At 32.0% G+C, this 18,032-nt stretch overlaps 1 protein-coding gene across 3 annotated transcripts; it reads left to right on the forward strand.

Moving 5' to 3' along the window:
• The first annotated feature begins 5 nt into the window (after positions 1 to 5).
• LOC108563463 (protein disabled) lies at positions 6 to 7,837 on the forward strand. Of its 3 annotated transcripts, none has more exons than XM_017922142.1 (10): positions 6 to 742; positions 2,126 to 2,340; positions 2,409 to 2,675; positions 2,727 to 2,945; positions 3,011 to 3,383; positions 3,571 to 4,955; positions 5,012 to 5,937; positions 5,992 to 6,206; positions 6,263 to 6,499; positions 6,568 to 7,837. In XM_017922142.1, the coding sequence occupies exons 1-10, from the start codon at positions 706 to 708 to the stop codon at positions 7,386 to 7,388; spliced, it is 4,695 nt and encodes a 1,564-aa protein (XP_017777631.1). In that variant the 5' UTR covers positions 6 to 705; the 3' UTR covers positions 7,389 to 7,837. The 3 variants fall into 3 exon arrangements, with proteins under 3 accessions (XP_017777631.1, XP_017777633.1, XP_017777632.1); XM_017922144.1 differs by having other exon boundaries at positions 3,011 to 3,356; XM_017922143.1 differs by having other exon boundaries at positions 6 to 150.
• Positions 7,838 to 18,032: the final 10,195 nt, after the last annotated feature.

An 18,032-nucleotide genomic window follows, 5' to 3' on the forward strand; every position in this document is an offset into this window, starting at 1 on the left:
TATCTGTTAAATCATAGTTAAAAACAATTTGTAAGTTAATTGTATCGTTCGACGTCAACGATAATGGGTTCAGAAATAAATGGACATTAAATTGCAGTCTACGAAAATAATATAATGTACGAGGTCCGATTAGGATGTCCATTGAACATGGTAGTTGAATTATTATTGTTACTTTTCTGCTCTTCTTTTCTTTAAGTAATGTTGTATTGAAAATGTGTTCTATTACTAGAATATCGCAAAAATGTTTCACAACTTTAGGAAATATAATTTAAATCAATAACAATGGTGTGTTGCACTGGGCATGCTCAACATTTGTCACCCTCATCCATACTACACCCCTTATAATAAGGGGTAGTGGATCAATGTGAATGGTTTCTCTGATCAATAGTGCAAATTCAAGCCATAATGTGAATACACAGGGCTGCTTAGTTTAACCCAACATACATTTAAAGCACAAACAAGAGAGCTGTTTAATAAATTTAGTCAATATGTATCTTGTGATAAATATGTTTAGGTGGTTTGTAGTATGTGATCTCCAATAAATGTCTCTCTCTCTCTCTGTGTGTGTGAGAGTGTGTCTATGTGTGCCTGTGTGGGGGGTGTGTTTTCCATGTTAAATAAGTAATAAGTCCTGTTTCCCCTGTGGCAAGAGGTCCGAGGGACTTTTTTCACTTTGAGTTTTGTGGTGTAATCATTCGATTCAAAATGCAAACCCTAAGGAAAAAGACTAGCCCCATGAAATGTAAGTAGCTGATCATATCAATGGTTTCGGAGCATGGTTGAACTCCAATTAAAACACAAAAAAAAGGAATGCTGAGCTTCTCTGACACCCACTGCATTTAACATAAACCTGTATTCAATTCTCTTGGAAATATAGTTTTCTTTTGCAAATTATTTTGTTGTTTTATTTTTTTATTCTATTGGAGCTTTTTTTTATAATTCTTTTCTGAATATAATAACTTTCTTTAGCTTTATTTTTTTAAATTTATTATTACTAATGGCAATTAGATGCAATTACAGATTTTGGAAATCCAATTTGTTTAATAAAATTATCAATTCCCTTTTGACACATTCAAATTGGATTTACTAATCATGCTAATTGGATTCTTACAAGAATGTATCTATAATTATCTTATTTATGTTAATACTTCCATAAACAATTAAAAAGGTTATTGACCGCAATTATTATGCCCGCTATTTATCTAAAATAACAATAACTTAGGAACGTTAATAAAATTGTATTATTTCTAGAATTAAAATGATTTCTAAAGTTTTTTTTTTGGTCACTGACAGAGAAATGTGACAGAAACATTTGTTTACCTTTAAATTATAATAAAATGCCATTGCTTTCTTTGTATTCCTATTTGATAATTGTATTATTACAAAGTCTTATATACATATTTTCTTTCTATAATTAGCGTTGATTATATAATTAATAATACGTCAATTCTCGAATTATTAGCAGTCTATGTTATGGACAAGGACGTAGCAAAGAAAAAATATTGAATTCTAACGCTTTAATTGTTTTTTAATGGATCTATTTACCTCATTTCGATAGAAATCTACTATTAAAAAACATTTTTTACATTTCTAAATTTACATTCCTGTCTTTTCTACGCTATATCGTCGTTTGTGAAAATATTATGCTAATAATAGATACATTTGAATTTATCAACATAAATTGCAAAACGTAACTGTTTTATTAAGGTGTACCCTCGGAATTTCTATTTATTTTCTTCTATTTTCAACTCGAATAATCTGAATGATTACCATGCGAGGTGTAAGTAAATAATATCTATGCATTTCATAACATTGAAAATATTCTATTTTATCTTCTTGGACAATAATACATTATTTTTAGTTTAAAATAATATTTTGTAAATTAATAATAAAATACTTTTTATAAAAGATTAGCAAAGTATATTATGATTTGATGTGATACTATTAACTAATTAGTATTAATTATTAAGATTGTAGTTAGCAATTATTTTGTTTGCTTGATTTTAGGCAATTAAACGGATTCGTAAATGTGCCCAGCTTGAATGTTTAGTTTTTATTTCTTTCTTAATTAGGGTAGTATTGATATTTCTATGATATAATGTAGTATTTCCTTTACGTCGTGTAGATAAGAATGAGACGGTACGTTTCGTGGGCGATGGCGTTTGCTTTAAAGCAAAGCTCATCGGAATCTTGGAAGTTCCGGAAGCTCGCGGGGATAGGATGTGCCAAGACGCATTGAACGATTTGAAGATAGCCATAAGGGCTGCCGGAGAACACAAGCAAAGGATAACTATTAACATAGCTATTGATGGTTTGCGTTTACGGGATGAGAAAACTGGAGTAAGCTTATTCGTGTTTAAATTGAAATACATATTTGTTTTACATTATTATTCGTTGCTTCCATTTAGGATTCCTTGTACCATCATCCGGTTCATAAGATTTCATTCATTGCTCAGGACATGTCTGACTCGAGGGCGTTTGGATATATTTTTGGGTCACCTGATACTGGCCATAGGTTCTTCGGAATTAAGACTGATAAGGCGGCGAGCCAGGTGGTAATAGCGATGAGGGATCTGTTCCAGGTGGTGTTCGCAATAAAGAAGAAAGAAATGGAGATGGCCAAGAAGTTCGCTTCGTCTCCGATTTACTCAGATCGAAGCTTATCCAACTCCAAAGTAAATATTACTCGTTCAATATTTGATGTTCATTAAAGTTTTACATTGTAGAGCAGCTCACCAGAACCAAATAAAAATGCAAATTTGGATACCAAAGGTGGAGCCTGCGGTAGTGAAATACGTCCTACTCCAGCCGTTGCCGATCTGGTAGATTTAGAATTGGAATTGAATAGTTTGCAGCAGGGCTTAACGCAAATGGAAAGAATCACACCTTCCGATCCTTTTGGTCCCAAAGACGATCCCTTCGGAGACAGCTTTACATCTTATCCTGTAACTAATCGATTTTTATGAATTGCCAATCATTTACTTCATGTTTTTTTTTTTTGGAAAAATAGCAAAAGCCAATCTTGCCTCCTCCGCCATCTGGTCGAGAACGTGCCAACAGGTCTTCGGAATCCAGCAGCTTATTTAGTCCGAAAACAGGTGCAGACTCGACTAGTGCTAATGACCTATTTGGATCGAGAAATCTGGGAACCCCGAAAGAATTTACTTTCAATGAATTCAATAGTTCGCATGACGAGCCCAGCAGTGGCGACTGGTTTACTCCATCTGGTGGTAATAGTTTATTTGAAGATGCTCCGCCACCAACGACAGAGCAACAACCGTCTAAAGATCAACACGAAACGGTTAAACAAGAAATCATGTCGCAATTCGACGTTTTCACAGAGTTAGATCCATTAGGTACGAAGACAATGAATCCAGAACTAGGTATAATGTTATTTTTGTTTTTTTTTCTTATACTTTTATAATTCACTTTTCCGTTCCGCACTAATCATCTAACATGGAGAGCCCTGGTAACAAATTAAAAACCTCAGTATAATTTTTCCATTTGTTTCTTTTCAATTCATCGTGCAAGTAAATGTATCATATTTAATGAAAATTTTAATTGTTAAAGGTACTGGAAAGATTAAGCCATACGTCGACAAAAAGCACTTCTTTCAAGAGCTCAAGAATCCTCCGAAGAAGGTGTTGAACGATTTGGTATCCGATAAACCACAGGAAGCGTCCTTGTTTCCAGCGACTTTCGATCAGTCGATTAACAAATCTACAAACAGCGTGAGCAGCGGTGATCCGTTCGGAGAAGATCCCTTTGGACAAACGGATCCTTTTGCCGAAGCCGATTTCAACAAGCAGGATGTCTTCGACGAGTTCTCGGATTTTAAAGTAAACAATGTTCCTACAGAACCGGTGAAAATAAATACCGATTTGTTTACGCCTATGTCGAAGTCGCCCAAGACGCCTTCCTTCTTGGAGAAGCAAATGTCATTGGCTGGAACGTCTCCGAGGAACAATTTGTTTTCTAAACAGAATACATTCGATTCACCATTTGATTACAAGAAGAATTTATCAAAGTTGTATGAGAATCCAAGCTTAGATTTGTCTTCGGAATCTGAATGCGCTCCGGATCCTCCTCCAAGGCCAAGTAATACTCTGCCGCAGATAAAGCCTCCGCCGTTGCCTCCAAAGAAGCAAGTGCTTGGTGATATCGCAGCTAAACCTCCTCCCCGGCCACCGCACACCGAAGAATCTCATTACGATTATATTGAAAAGTACGAAACTAATTATGTTGTGGCTGACCCAAAGAGTCCTCCGATCCCAGCTCCTGCACGTAAATCGAAGTTTGAATCAGAGCCGGACGAGGAAGATTACTTAACACCAATCACGTTTCCTACAGTCGATATTAAAACTAAAGCAGCACCGCTACTTCTTCCTCCTCCATTGAAAGCCAATAAGAAGAAGCCGTTGGAACCACCGCCACCTGCTGAAGTCTCGAATATATCCAACCTCTCTTTAGATGGATTAGATATAACATTGAGTCAACTGACTTTGAGTGGATTGAACGAATTGGCAAACAAACTTCAGATACCTGCAAGCCAATTGAGTAACATGACCCTAGCACAATTAACTACGTACCTATCGAATTTTATTAAAAACTCCACAAAGCCTGAACCCGAAACAACTTCAAAGGATGCTGAAAATTTTGCTTCATTTGCGAACGATGATTTTGCAGACTTCAATCATTTCAACAACACTCCTCCTGTTAATAACGAAACGTACGATCGTTACGCCGCTTTTAGAGAGCTTCTGCAGGAAGAGATAAAACAAACTAAAATCGATACAGAACCTGAGGAGATTGCGGAAACTAAACAACCAGAAGAAAAAGTAATTGAATTGAAGGAGGAGGATATTTCTCAGGATGTTGAAATTGTCGATAGGTATGCAGCTTTACGTGATATTGATACAACTGAATTGAAATCTACGGAAAATAAAGTCAATGAGGTATTTTATTTGATTTATTGTTTTATAATTTTATTTAACGCATTATGTTTTTGTAGGAGCTTGAGGAAGAAGATGATTACGATTATTACGATTATGATGATGATCATTTGGAAACTATCGATGAAGTCATTACAGAGCAAAATAATTTAAATGATGATTTCAATATTGAGATGAAGTCGGAATTGAGTATAACTGATTTGAAAATTATAGACGATGCGAAAATTGACAACGAAAAACCTACACCAACGGAGGTAATCGAGGATTATACAAATAACGTATTTTCAGAAGCGAAAGTGATCACTCCAGAATCACCGAAGGTGCATATCACCGAGCCAATTCCAATCGAAGAAACTCAATGTCAGAATGTCAGGTTGAATTCGGGGTCGCTCTCTGATGTGGTTTCCGGAAGTTCGCCGGAAATCGATCTGACTGGTGGAAGCGAGAATGCCAAGAAAACGGACACAGCCGAGAGCTGGGCTATATTCGATCGACCCGTAATTGCGGCTGAAAGTAAAGATACTAAAGCTGTCCAAAGCGAGGAAGGTGTTTCGCCATGGTCGAGCGATTCGAAGGAGTTTGGTAATGGGTCTCCACCTGAGTGGAGGCAAAGAATCGATTCTGAAAGCGGCGGTGATCAGTGGAATGGGGCGGACAAACGGAAGGAACATGAATCTGGCTGGTGGGATACATCGGCCGAACCGGAAGTGCAGTATTATCAGGCAAATCGAAGATCAACGGATAGTTATGAGGATGAACGTTACGACTGTTACGAACGGCCTAGACGGAGAAGACAAACTACTTGGTCGGGACAGGCGACTGGAGGACATTCCTCAAGTTCACGTGATGTTAGTCCATGGGAGGAAGAGCCTCGAAGAAGAGATGGTAGACAATCGTCTTGGTCTTCTAGGCATTCGAGGCAACATTCGTTTGATAGACATAGCCGAAGACCAACGGATAGCTGGGATGAAGAAGACGATTATGAGTACGATGTAATAATATGTATTTAGAATATTACTATAATTGTTGGAATTTCTAGATACGAGGATGAACATTCTAGTCGTTTCCATTGGCCTGAGAGACATGGCAGTAGAGAAGCAGACAGAGATAGGCATACAATGCCGCCAGCTCGTGAAGTCGATAGAAGTGGAAGAGATTTAGAAGAATGGGACGATAGAAGGATGCAGCACAGAAGACGTAGGGATGCAGACAGGGATAGATGGTGCTGCCCTGACTACGATATGCCAGATCAAGGTAATAGATATATTAAACAATTAATGATCTGTAATAACTTTATTATAAATGATCAGAGAAACCAAGATATGGCAGCGGTCGGTGGTCCAATCCTGAAAGAAGAAAGCACGATGAAAGATATTATAGTAGAGATCAGGAATCTCCTTGGGAGGATGAATACTCAGCAGAAGTCGAAGACCCACCACAACCTCATTATTTAACTGCAAGACGGACAAGAATAAGACCTAGTAGCGCTTCAGAAATGGATCGCAAAACTGGAGAAATTAAGACAAGACCGGGACAGTATTATTATGGTGAGTGAGCTCATTTTTTAAATAGTAACTACTATATATAAATAATTATTTTTATTATGATACTGTAGGTGGTAGTGATGGTGAAAGAGACAGACGTTACAAGACTAGCAGACGTTCAAAGAGTCGTGATTCTCAGTACGTGGAGCGACACAAACTCGAAATGACCTCGAGAACACAGCATCGCTTAAAACAGCATCAGCATCAAAAGTTCGAAAACGATTTCAGCCAGGACATGCCGTCGAAGAAGTTGGATGCTTCCAAAGAAGTGATGAAGAAGCCGCCCAATCCGCAGCGGGGAAAGAAGCTGAAGGAAAGCCCGAAATCTGAAGAAGCAGCAACGTTTCCAAGAAAATCGACGCATAGGTCACAGTCTCTGTTTGAAAACGATTTCGTTCCGGAGCCGGAAGTACAAGCTCCTGCACCGAGATTCAATTTTGAGAATGAATTCGAAACTAGCGAGGCTGAATCCCCAACGCCGAAACCGCTTATCACTAAGACGAAGAAGAAAAACTGGTTTGACGCAGACAGGCGACCGAAAAGCAATCAGAAAGTAGCACGTTATAAGCAGAAATCTCTCTTCGAAGACGACTTCTCGCCGACGGATAAGGCGGATTCCGAGATAGCCGAGATTCCGAGTATTAAGGAGGAACACACTGAGGATGATGTTGTCCCTAAGGAGATGACATCGATGGCGAGAAAGCGCATGCTGAAGATGGGGAAAAGCAGCGATCATATTAAGAAATCCGAGTCGGTGAACATCTTCGCCAGGGAGAACGATCCATTCGATGACGACTTCTTCAGCGTCGGAGGCGGTTCCAACGGCGAAAGTTCCGGTGATATTAAATGGACCGAGCAATTTAACGATTTCGATATACAGAGAGCTAAATAGGATGAATTAATTAATTGATCAAGATTGTGTCAAAACATTACAACAAAAAATATATTACTTGTAGGTGGACATATCCAAGAAGTAAAGAGAAATCACTCGCCTATATTAAATAAATAATTACGTATAAAACTGTAGCGAAGCAGAAATGGAAGTATACATTGTTAATATTTAAAGTATCCATGTTCAATTTAATACACTCTTAATGTTTTGGCATACATCGAAACCGACAAGATTCTTATTTTCGAATGTTATATGTTGACGATCGATTGATTTTATTATTTACATTACATTCTTCTATTATTATTATTTTTATTTTATTTTTCTGTTCATAGTATAAATAAATCGTTTCTTAAAATGTAATTGTACTTTATAAAAGAAACTTGTACTGACTGGTCCACGGAATTTTGTAAAAGTTTTATGTATTTGGAAGAAAGAATGAACAAAAAATATATAGAGGATCATGATGTTTGTAAGTTAATCCCTCTGGCATACTCTTATCTACTTTATTTCATATGCTTTGTCACTCCTCTCAATTATTTACACTTTATTTTATTTTTCTTGTAAAACTTTTTGTATGTATACACTACCTCTTTATTATTTAATTAATATATTCTTTATATTTGTTACATCTTTTTGTATTTATATTATTTTTTGTTATTATACACCACACATACATTTTATCACTACAATTCATAAATATTTAATACCCATTTTATATATAAAAAAATCTTTGGTCTTTCAACATCTTGCAAATTCTTATAACGCAGTTATTGGACCAAGTATAACAACCAGAAAATTCTGAAAATGATTACATATTTTACATTTAATACCAAGTCAAATTATAGTAACAAGATTATGCAAACTTAAGAAATTGATGTGAAATGCATTTGAATGAATACATGAGTAATTTTGCTTTCAATGAACATCCAAAACCCCTATATATATATATTTACAGAATTTAATAATAGTTAAATAAATAATTAGATGATTATATAAATGGCTGTAATCATTACACATTTTTTTTTATATAAATAATGTTAAACAATTTCTAAAAGGCAGAAATATTAAAGTTAGTAAATCAAATAAATTAATAAATAGAGCTATTATCTTAAGGAGTTTTATTTATAAAGAAATCCAAATATATTACATTGTTATTAAATTTATACACAATATTTGTGAATAATCAAAACTATATTGGATACATATAATCAGTGCCGTCCTTTGGATTTTGAGGTCCCGGGCATACATATGAAGTGGGGCTCCAATGTAAGACATTCCGCAAAAAAAAAATGTTTAAATTCTCTTTGTTCCTTTGGATTCTGTAAAAATTTTCCTACTCTAACGTATGCCAGACAGTTGATTTCACTTTACTTAATGAGTTTTATTACTTTTGGTATAATAGCATGTTTAGGATATTCTATTGTATTCATGGTTTTTAACATACATAAATTATATAAAACAATCTGTACTGTACTTTAAATAACAATCTATCTTAACTTAAAGATTATCTAATATTTAAAATACAACAGACAAAATAATAATAATTAAGATTTGGATAAAGAAAAGTAAAAAATACTGATTTAATTAAACCTGGTTTAATATAATATACAAATATAACAACGATTTGCATTTTGTAAGATAGCGAAAAAACAATTTTGTTTTAACCTCATAAATAATTTAATCTATTGTTTAAGAGAAATCTATGGGCGGAAAGACGTCGATCGATAGCCCTTTGGCCAGCATGTTAATATTTTTTTTTTGTTAATTTGTGTTAGAATTTATTTACTTATTTTGAGAGTTATTTTTATTATATAGTTGTTATTATTATTTGTTTATTTATAGAATGTATTTTTTTTGTATTTCCTGTCTGGCCAATAAATGATTATTATTATTATTTGAAATCTATAGATATATTTGATATTTATAAAATTAGTTTTTAATCAAGCAGTTGCATATCTCAAACTGCTAAAGAATGAATATTATAATAGTAGAAGTGTTGACTCCCCTTTTGTTTTTCAGTAATAAGGAAATTTATTTTAGCATTGAAATATATTTACTTCTACAGTTGTTATTAGTTATTTTATAAGAAACACACATATATTTCTTGACAACTAATATGTTAACATTTTATTATATAACAACTATTTTTAGTAATTACTTTTAATGATTATTTTTATAACTAGCCTAATAATTGTAATTTACAAAAATGTTTCTTGTAATTATTATTTTTTTTACTTTATTTGATGGTGAGACAAGAATGAGTTTATATTGGTTTAAAGTAGATTTCAATTCACTAGATCTGCGTTTTGTAAACTGTGGGTCCCAATTCTATTTTTGGTGGGTCGCGATAAGATCTTGAATGTATATTTTGGAGATTTCAAAATTCATGATATATGAAAAAATCACTATTCAAGTGAGTCGCTATAGATTGGGTTTTTAAAAAATGGTCGCAATGTTTAAAAGTTTGGGAATCACTGCACTAGATAATAATCTAGTGCAGTGATTCCCAAACTTTTAATTTTTTGTATAGACACTGTTAAAAATAATTTTGGAAACAATTTTGGGAGATATATTTGGAAATATAATGTGTTAAGTACGTATAATATAATTTACCTTAAATTATATTTAGTTGAAATAATTTGAAGTAAGAAATGCATGCGGCAAGGAGAACTTTCCATCAATTCTTCTCGTGTTTGATGCCAGAGAAGAAACAAAATACCCGCTCGCATTACGTAATAGTTGTGATAGTTGAAAGCATTTGAATGTAAAATTATGCCGGGGATCTATCGGAAACTTCAACAATAAACAAACTTTGCGGCCGGAGCAGCGCACGTAAATATAAATTACGAGTGCAGTTTGTAAATCTAATGGAAAAGTTTTTCGGCTGGGGGTTTTGAGGATGGAGAACGGAAGATGTAGAACGGGGGACTACAACTCCGACCCGTACCTCCTCTTTCAGATTTTCGTACATAATTCAGAAATCTGAGACACGTTGCAATTTGCCCTTTACAGAATACCTTTGTGTTCAGTTTATTTCAGGAATGCTGCTGTTCGTCCCGTCTCCATCCAACCCGAGCGGACTCATTAAGTGGGCTAATGATTCTGATGGATGGATGAGGGTATAGATGGATGGATTTCGTAAAATAACAATGAGACAGACAAGGATTTCATAATGGTTGAACGATCGGAACCATTGAATATCCTCTGCAGTCTATCTCTGCGGTAATCTTAAGACGGGAACCCTTCTCTTGGACATTAGGAATTGACTAATGTCCCGAGTGATCAAATGGGATTATTAGTGCAGCGCTAGCTAGGACTGTATGTATTCAATTTCCTCATCGATTCCGATTGGAACATACACGGAAGCAGAGCGTGAATCAAATTTTCGGCCAATCCCATCAACGTCCTTTTGTCTCCATAAAATTGGACAATTTGATGCGAATTGGTACGGCGAGCTTTGCCCAATCCGCTTATTAATTTCAAACTTATATGTTGTATTATTGCTCAATTTTTATTTTGGTTTAACTTGGCTCAGAATAATAATGTTATGTATGGTTGCATAATTGCGAGACACCCATACACGTCAGTACTTTGTATTGTTATTAAGCAACGTCAATAAGTCTTTCTCATTCTATCTCATACACATTCACCATCCCTCTTACTCTCTCTCATATTCTACCTCATACCCTTATGCCCGTCGACGAAGTACATTATTCCGCTTCGTGTACGCAACCCCCCAACTCCCAATCCTCATATACGTCCCATCCACTTTTCGGATTAAACTAATGCACTGTAAGTTATTTTAATCACAGCGCAAATATGTTGCTATGAGTACAACTAAACCTTCGTAACGCTCATTTAACATACTTAAAGCTCATAACTCAATTTGATTGCTACTTAATTTCAATATGTAAAAATGGTGGATGCGCTGGGTATTTACGTTACCAACATTTTTTGTCCATTAATCCATTGCACAAGTTTTTCATTTTTGTCAAAAATAAACTAAATGATAATTTTTAGAATAATCCTTTAATTTGACAATTTATTTTTTGATCCATAGCCAAAAAGATGCAAAATTTCGATATTTTATTCTGTTTATTGATAAAGCATTGAAATTAAAAGAAGTTGCCTAAGGCATTTGCGATATTATGAAGACACCTTGAATACTCAAAAGTTCCATATATGGTTTCAAATGTTACAAAATCGTGAGAAATTTAAATTAGAGAAATCTCTTAATATCTATAATGACATTTTAAACTTGTTCCAAAACTTTGTTGGTCCATGATCAACAGTGAAAGATCATTTGAAAAATCTTGGAAAAAATAAACAAAATTTGGGATGCTGTACAAATTTTCTACAACGTTATCGAGTATTGTTTCTGTTGTCCACAAATGAAACGGATCAGTTTCTTATAATAATTGTTACTCGGTATCAGAAATAGATCTTACACCTTGTCTCCTCCTTTTCCCATTAACATTGAAAAGGGTTTTCCCTTTTGTTCGTGAGATTTTTTGGGAATAATTCATTAAGAATTACTAAAATCTTGTCAGACTGTTACAGCTGAAGTGTATTATACCCAATTAGTAAGATTAAAAACAAAACTGCTTAAAAAATAACAGTTTTAGTAAACAATAAAAAAATCTATAACATGATAATGTAAGACCAAACGTTGCAAGGATTACTCAAGACAAAATAAGAGAGCTTGATTTAGACATTATGCAACATTCAGACTATCACCCTTTTAAGTCGAAAGAACATGAAAAATATATACAAATGTTGAACAAGTCTTTTTAAATATTTTATGTCACTTTAAAAAAATGTCATTTCTTTCAGCTTTACCTTATATATAGTGTTATATTACATTACGAGGAATCGTGTACTCTTTTATTTATCTCGAGATGAAATTGTAAAAATAATATCGTGAAAAATATGCTGTATGTCTTTGCATTATAAAAACCAATAAAAATAGTGTGTATAAATATGTCTATAGTGAAATATGTTCACGCTGGGAAATCGTTCAATAAAATTGTGAATGTCTTCTATACCACTTACATTCAGATTACATTGTTTCTATAAATTTTATATTTTATTGCGAAAAAAGTCTGAGATCAACAGACCAATTATTTTTTTATTACATTTGTTTCCTTTAGTGCTATATAAAATAAGGTATTACAACAAAATCTAGAATAATGTCTCTCCAGTGTAGTTCGGTTCAAAAATGTCTAAGCAAACTAAATTTGAAAATAACAACATAAAATTATTTTTATAAATTAGCACATAAAATTATTTTTTAATGTATAAATGTTCTCTCTATACAGTGAAGTAATTCTCCGATTAGTCTGGTTTCAAACAGTCCGGTATATTGGCGGAACCGAAATATGTGAGGTATTGCTTATGCTATGCAAACGTTTTTGGATATGAAATAAATAATTTAAATTTTCTAAAAATAATAACATTAATTGCAACAAATCATACTTTATACTAAAAAAATATCATAATACAACAAAAAATGATCTGCTACAAAAGCCTATTGACCATAGGTTACTGTTCGCAAATTTACTAATTTTAATATTTTAAAAAATAAATACAGCATGTAATATGTGGTATATTGTACAAATTAAGAGAGATTTAATTGTATAATCTATAAATGTAGTTTCATCTTGACAACAAGAAGAAAATTGAATTGAAAAGACTTGTATGTATTATATATAATCAATACGTAAAATATCAACTACGAAAAAATAACAATATTAATGACATCTACAGATGACGTGCCTTTCAAAAGCAGCCTAATATTAATAGATACAAAAAAGATCTATATAAATTTTAGAATGTAAAGAAAGTAGTCAGTCTATTCAATAAAAAAACATACAAATATAAAAAAATGTATTAAATGATGTTATACATGTTTTAAATTAAGAAATAATGTTATGTTTAATAACCCATGGTAATTTGAATGCATATACAGGTATCCCCCGACTTACGAACTAGTTAGAGGAATTTGTTCGTAAGTCAGGGGAATTTTAAAAACTTCAATATATACTTATCTTACCCTACTTTATCATGGGTTTTACATATATATTAAATTTTGTATTACTGCATAAATTTGAAAAAATGATTAAAATAAACAAAATACTTACTTACAAATACTTTTCAATGTAGACATCAAAATATTATATTTGATTAAAGAAATTATCAATTTTTGTTTGGACAGTTAATTTTTTTATCACTATATATCTACTTATAACAAGTTACAGCTTATAGAATTTTGTTCGTAAGTCGGGTGATTCCTGTACAAAATAAACTTAAGTTCGAAAACATTGTTAGCAATAACGATAAAGAATATGAAGACGGAAATTTCTAGAATATATGTTAATTTCCAACGATTTTAAAAGGTGGTTAAATGATAAAGGAAACGTTTAATTTTGTATTAGTAAAATAATCCTATTTTATGAAGCATAAACAATTGACTTCAATTATAACTTTAATTTGATTGAAAGAATTTTGAATATATTTGGAATTTTTGATTTTATTATATTCTGATTCTACTTTCTTGCAATTTTTGCAATTTGCACATTTATAAAAGGTCCAATGCAAAAATAAGTTGAAAGCTATTGATAGTTTTTGTTATTACATTTCACACTTGTCTCAAATTTAGTTGAAGCTGCTTTAAAACCTATTAATTGGTCCATTTAACATTATGTATGGATATTATTTACCATATCGGAAAGTAATTTGTTGTATTTATTAAGAATATCCCAGACCATTAATTTTGCATTAAAGAATGTACGATATTTTTGTATGTTTTCATTTTATTATCAAACAACAATATGTAAAGTAAACATCATTTGAATGGAATTTCTATTCTAAATTCGAGTTCACTAATTACAGGTGCGTTTCGGCAATTTAATCTTCGGCGCGTTAATGACGTGCGAAATTTCTCCAACCGAGGCCATTTAAATTGCAATTACGCAACGGCAATAAAATACGTACGAATGCATCCCCAGAGGTGATTCACGAAAGTGCGACCGGATTCATATGGGAATATTCCATGTGTTTGCATGTTTTCGGTCTGCATCGACATGCTTTTTTTTTCAATACATACTCTATATGCTTATACTCGGAAATGCGCCATGCAATTTAAATATACTAGTTGTTATTGTTTTCGTTATTTAACATATTTGGATAAATGTTGTTATTGACATATTTAACTTTGTTTTAATAAAATAAAAAAATAAATGTTATAAACTATAATGAAAGTTTAGCAATTTGTAATATCCACGTTACTTATACAGTGGAACCTCGCATAAAGAGCATTTCGCTTAACGAGCAAAATGATTTTTTAAGAAAAACGAGTAAAAATCCGGAAATTTTGGAACGGATTAAATTCGTTAAGCGAGGTTCCACTCTATACATGTTTTCTCTAGATTTAGAATAGAACCTATTTTTACATAATTCTATACTACGAATTTTCGAAAAAAAATATAAATCTGGGAAAAGAAAACAAAAAAAATAACTACACTCACGGCTTGTTACTAAATTGGAAATCTTACAGCCTTACATATTACAAAGCCTGGTTAATTTTCTTACAACTTACGGTACTCGATTTCGACGGTTTAAAAGAAATAAATTAAAAAATAAATGTTGAAAATAACCTATCCTACACGGTATTTTACTTATGAACCTATCTACTTTCATAACCCAGGAAAATGCCTCAAAATAAACTAAATTTATGTATATAATTTCTTGATTAGTTCGGATTTTGTTTTTAAATATTTTCAACCGTACTGAATCCGGACTGTTCGAAGCAGCTATTACAATTGGGTCCTTTTGTCTGTATTTTGTAATTTGTTTAATTAAATAAATTAATAGTTAGCTTATTATCTTATTTATGATTTTTCTAATATTGTTTTTTAAGTTTAAATTATTAGATATTACGTAATATTATCACTGTATATGTTCACTAAAGTATGAAAACACGTGTAATCTATCATTGCTTCCAATTTGAATAGATTTTACTAAAATTGTACATAAAATAATTCTAGTATTTTCATATTATTTGTGTATTTATAATATAAAATATGATTCAGTCGTAATTCCTTATTTTTCTTTTCATGTTTTTTTTTAGGTTGGAAAACAGTTGGTACAGGAGATTTATTACTATATAATTACAACACGTTTCATCTATTTTTTATATATTTATTTGGTCGTAAAACAAATCAAATACATTATTTTTGAATACTTCGAGTTGATGAAAGTACATTTTTCGTTTCGAGGTTTGACGTGATCATTCTGACGCTCAAAGCAAGAAACACGTAAAAAAGGAAACTTTTTTGCTTTGTTGTTTTCGGTTGAATTGCTTTCATAACGATGGACATGGCAATTCCGAATTGGCACGCAAATATCATCCAACCCAAAGTCATTATTACATTCATAACGGTTTTTATATATTTTTTTTTATACCGTCTCCAAAAAAAATCGTCCTTCACCCAACGTAATTTCTACAAACAGCATTGTAACATTCAGCAGTTGCTTAATACGCAACAACAAAAACAATAATACTACTCGACATATGTACGAGAGGGGAAGACCAACAAAATAAAATTGCAGAAGAAAAAAAACAACAACTGGATGGAACGAGTAAGAGCGACGTACGTGAGACAGTAACAAAAGCTGTACAAGCTGATTGAATGAACCCACACTATTATAGTGATAATTCTTCATTGTAGGAATTCGTTCACAAAGGGTTGGTCCGATCTTTTGTTACACTTTTTTTAATTTTTTTTTGTTTCGCCATTGTACTTTGCTACGATGTTAAAAAGCATTTTAATTTTAATTGCTCCACTCTCTGCAGAAATAGTGCAACAATTTTTTTGCCACTCGCAGGAAACTTGCATTGATAATATTTCTGCGATTATTCGTGGTCATTCAACTGTCATCCGCAATCAGAATATAACGATTATTGCTACGTTGAATGGGGATAAAAAAGCATAGATTTGAAATTATAGACATTTTATATATAAATATAAAAAACTTCTCAATATGGATAAAATTATTCATATAGATACTAATCAATACAACGAGTTTTTTTTTTTACAGAAAAAAAGTAAACCTGTTTATATAATAAATATTATATTCTATCAGTTGAAGACATTATAAAATAAAACACAGTGGAAGTTGTTTGTTAAAATAAATCTGTATAAGAATTATTGTAAAATGGTAAAATCCATTCTCTAAATATTTATATCAAGTTCATGCATTTTGTATTTTGTATTTTATACAAAACTAAATTTTATTTATACAGCATTGCACAACTTGCACTACATAGTGCAAGTCAAACGTGGAATAATTTAAGTAATATTTTATATGTTACAATACAGCAATAAGATAACAAATCTTTATATTAGATAAATTTTATTACAAATGAAAATGATGAAACATTTATACATTCGATAAGAAAGTAATAAAAATTGACGAAAACCAATCATCATATTGAAATGAATAATAGTTCATTTTGAGAAATATTTTTTGAAAAATGGTAATTTAATGAGTACTTACAAATACAATTTCACAAATGCATTCGAGAACAAATGTTCTATTTTATAAAATGACTTTTTTAAATTTCCATCAATATCATGAATCATACAATAGTCAAATCATATTATTTTACCCAGATTATAACATTTTGGCTGTTTTGTGAAATTTATGAGATTAATTTTATACAATTATTTAACTTTTCTGACAATCATACATTAATCACGTTGTTTCTATAATAATGCAAACATTTCACTGTTTTTATCTATTTTAAGACAGCATTTTTCAATCAGTTTGAAACCAAATTACACAAAAGAGACTTGACACTGATAATTTAAGTATATAAAAAAAAATTGTGTACTATTTTTTAGAATTTATCTCTAATTTGCTCTATTACAATTTGATTTGTCTTGAAATTTTTAAACCATACTATACACAAGTATATAGTAAAGAGGACTATGAGAGGTAGTGATATATTATAGAAAATATCTTCGTATTATTATTTGAATATATATAGTAATTGGTTGGCAAGAAAGTAATTTGAGTTTTCACAAATAGAATGATAATATAATATTTGTTTTGAAGGACTTCTGACAATTTTTTCCTTTCGTTATTTGAAAGATGTCACTTTTAGATTTCTTTGAAAGACAATTGCGCGTAATTTTGTTTGCAGCTGTTATTATATATTCGACATATTTTACTTATAATATTTTCGACATATTTTACTTTAGTAAAGACAAGAAACTTGACAAGGCCTATAAAAAGATATGTTAAATTTATGATGTTGATTGTTTAAACAGATTCTTCATTCCAAGAGATAATCAACGTTCTTTCTGGTCGACATACTGAAGTTTATGATGACCAAATCAAATTCATAATCGATATTCGCATGAATTGAAAAATACTCACTTAACACAACGAATCAATATTTGCAATATCCATCTCAAACGCAATAAAATCGTGACTTTTTGTAAACGAAACATTACCGGTGATGAAAAATGGATCGGTGATGATACAATAAGATCAATAGAAAACGATCTTGATCCAAGCGTGATGAACCAGCACAAACCACTTCGGAAGCTGAATTACATCAAAAAAGGCTTTTTGGTG

This window comes from Nicrophorus vespilloides, unplaced genomic scaffold (genome assembly GCF_001412225.1).
Source record: "Nicrophorus vespilloides isolate i.1.1-1 unplaced genomic scaffold, Nicve_v1.0, whole genome shotgun sequence".
In the NCBI taxonomy this organism is placed as follows: domain Eukaryota; kingdom Metazoa; phylum Arthropoda; class Insecta; order Coleoptera; family Silphidae; genus Nicrophorus; species Nicrophorus vespilloides.

Coding starts and splice junctions, on each gene's coding strand:
- LOC108563463 (XM_017922142.1), top strand. CDS start 706: ATGCAAACCCTAAGGAAAAAGACTAGCCCCATGAAAT. Junction 2,341..2,408: donor TACGGGATGAGAAAACTGGA/GTAAGCTTATTC, acceptor GCTTCCATTTAG/GATTCCTTGTACCATCATCC. Junction 3,384..3,570: donor GACAATGAATCCAGAACTAG/GTATAATGTTAT, acceptor TAATTGTTAAAG/GTACTGGAAAGATTAAGCCA.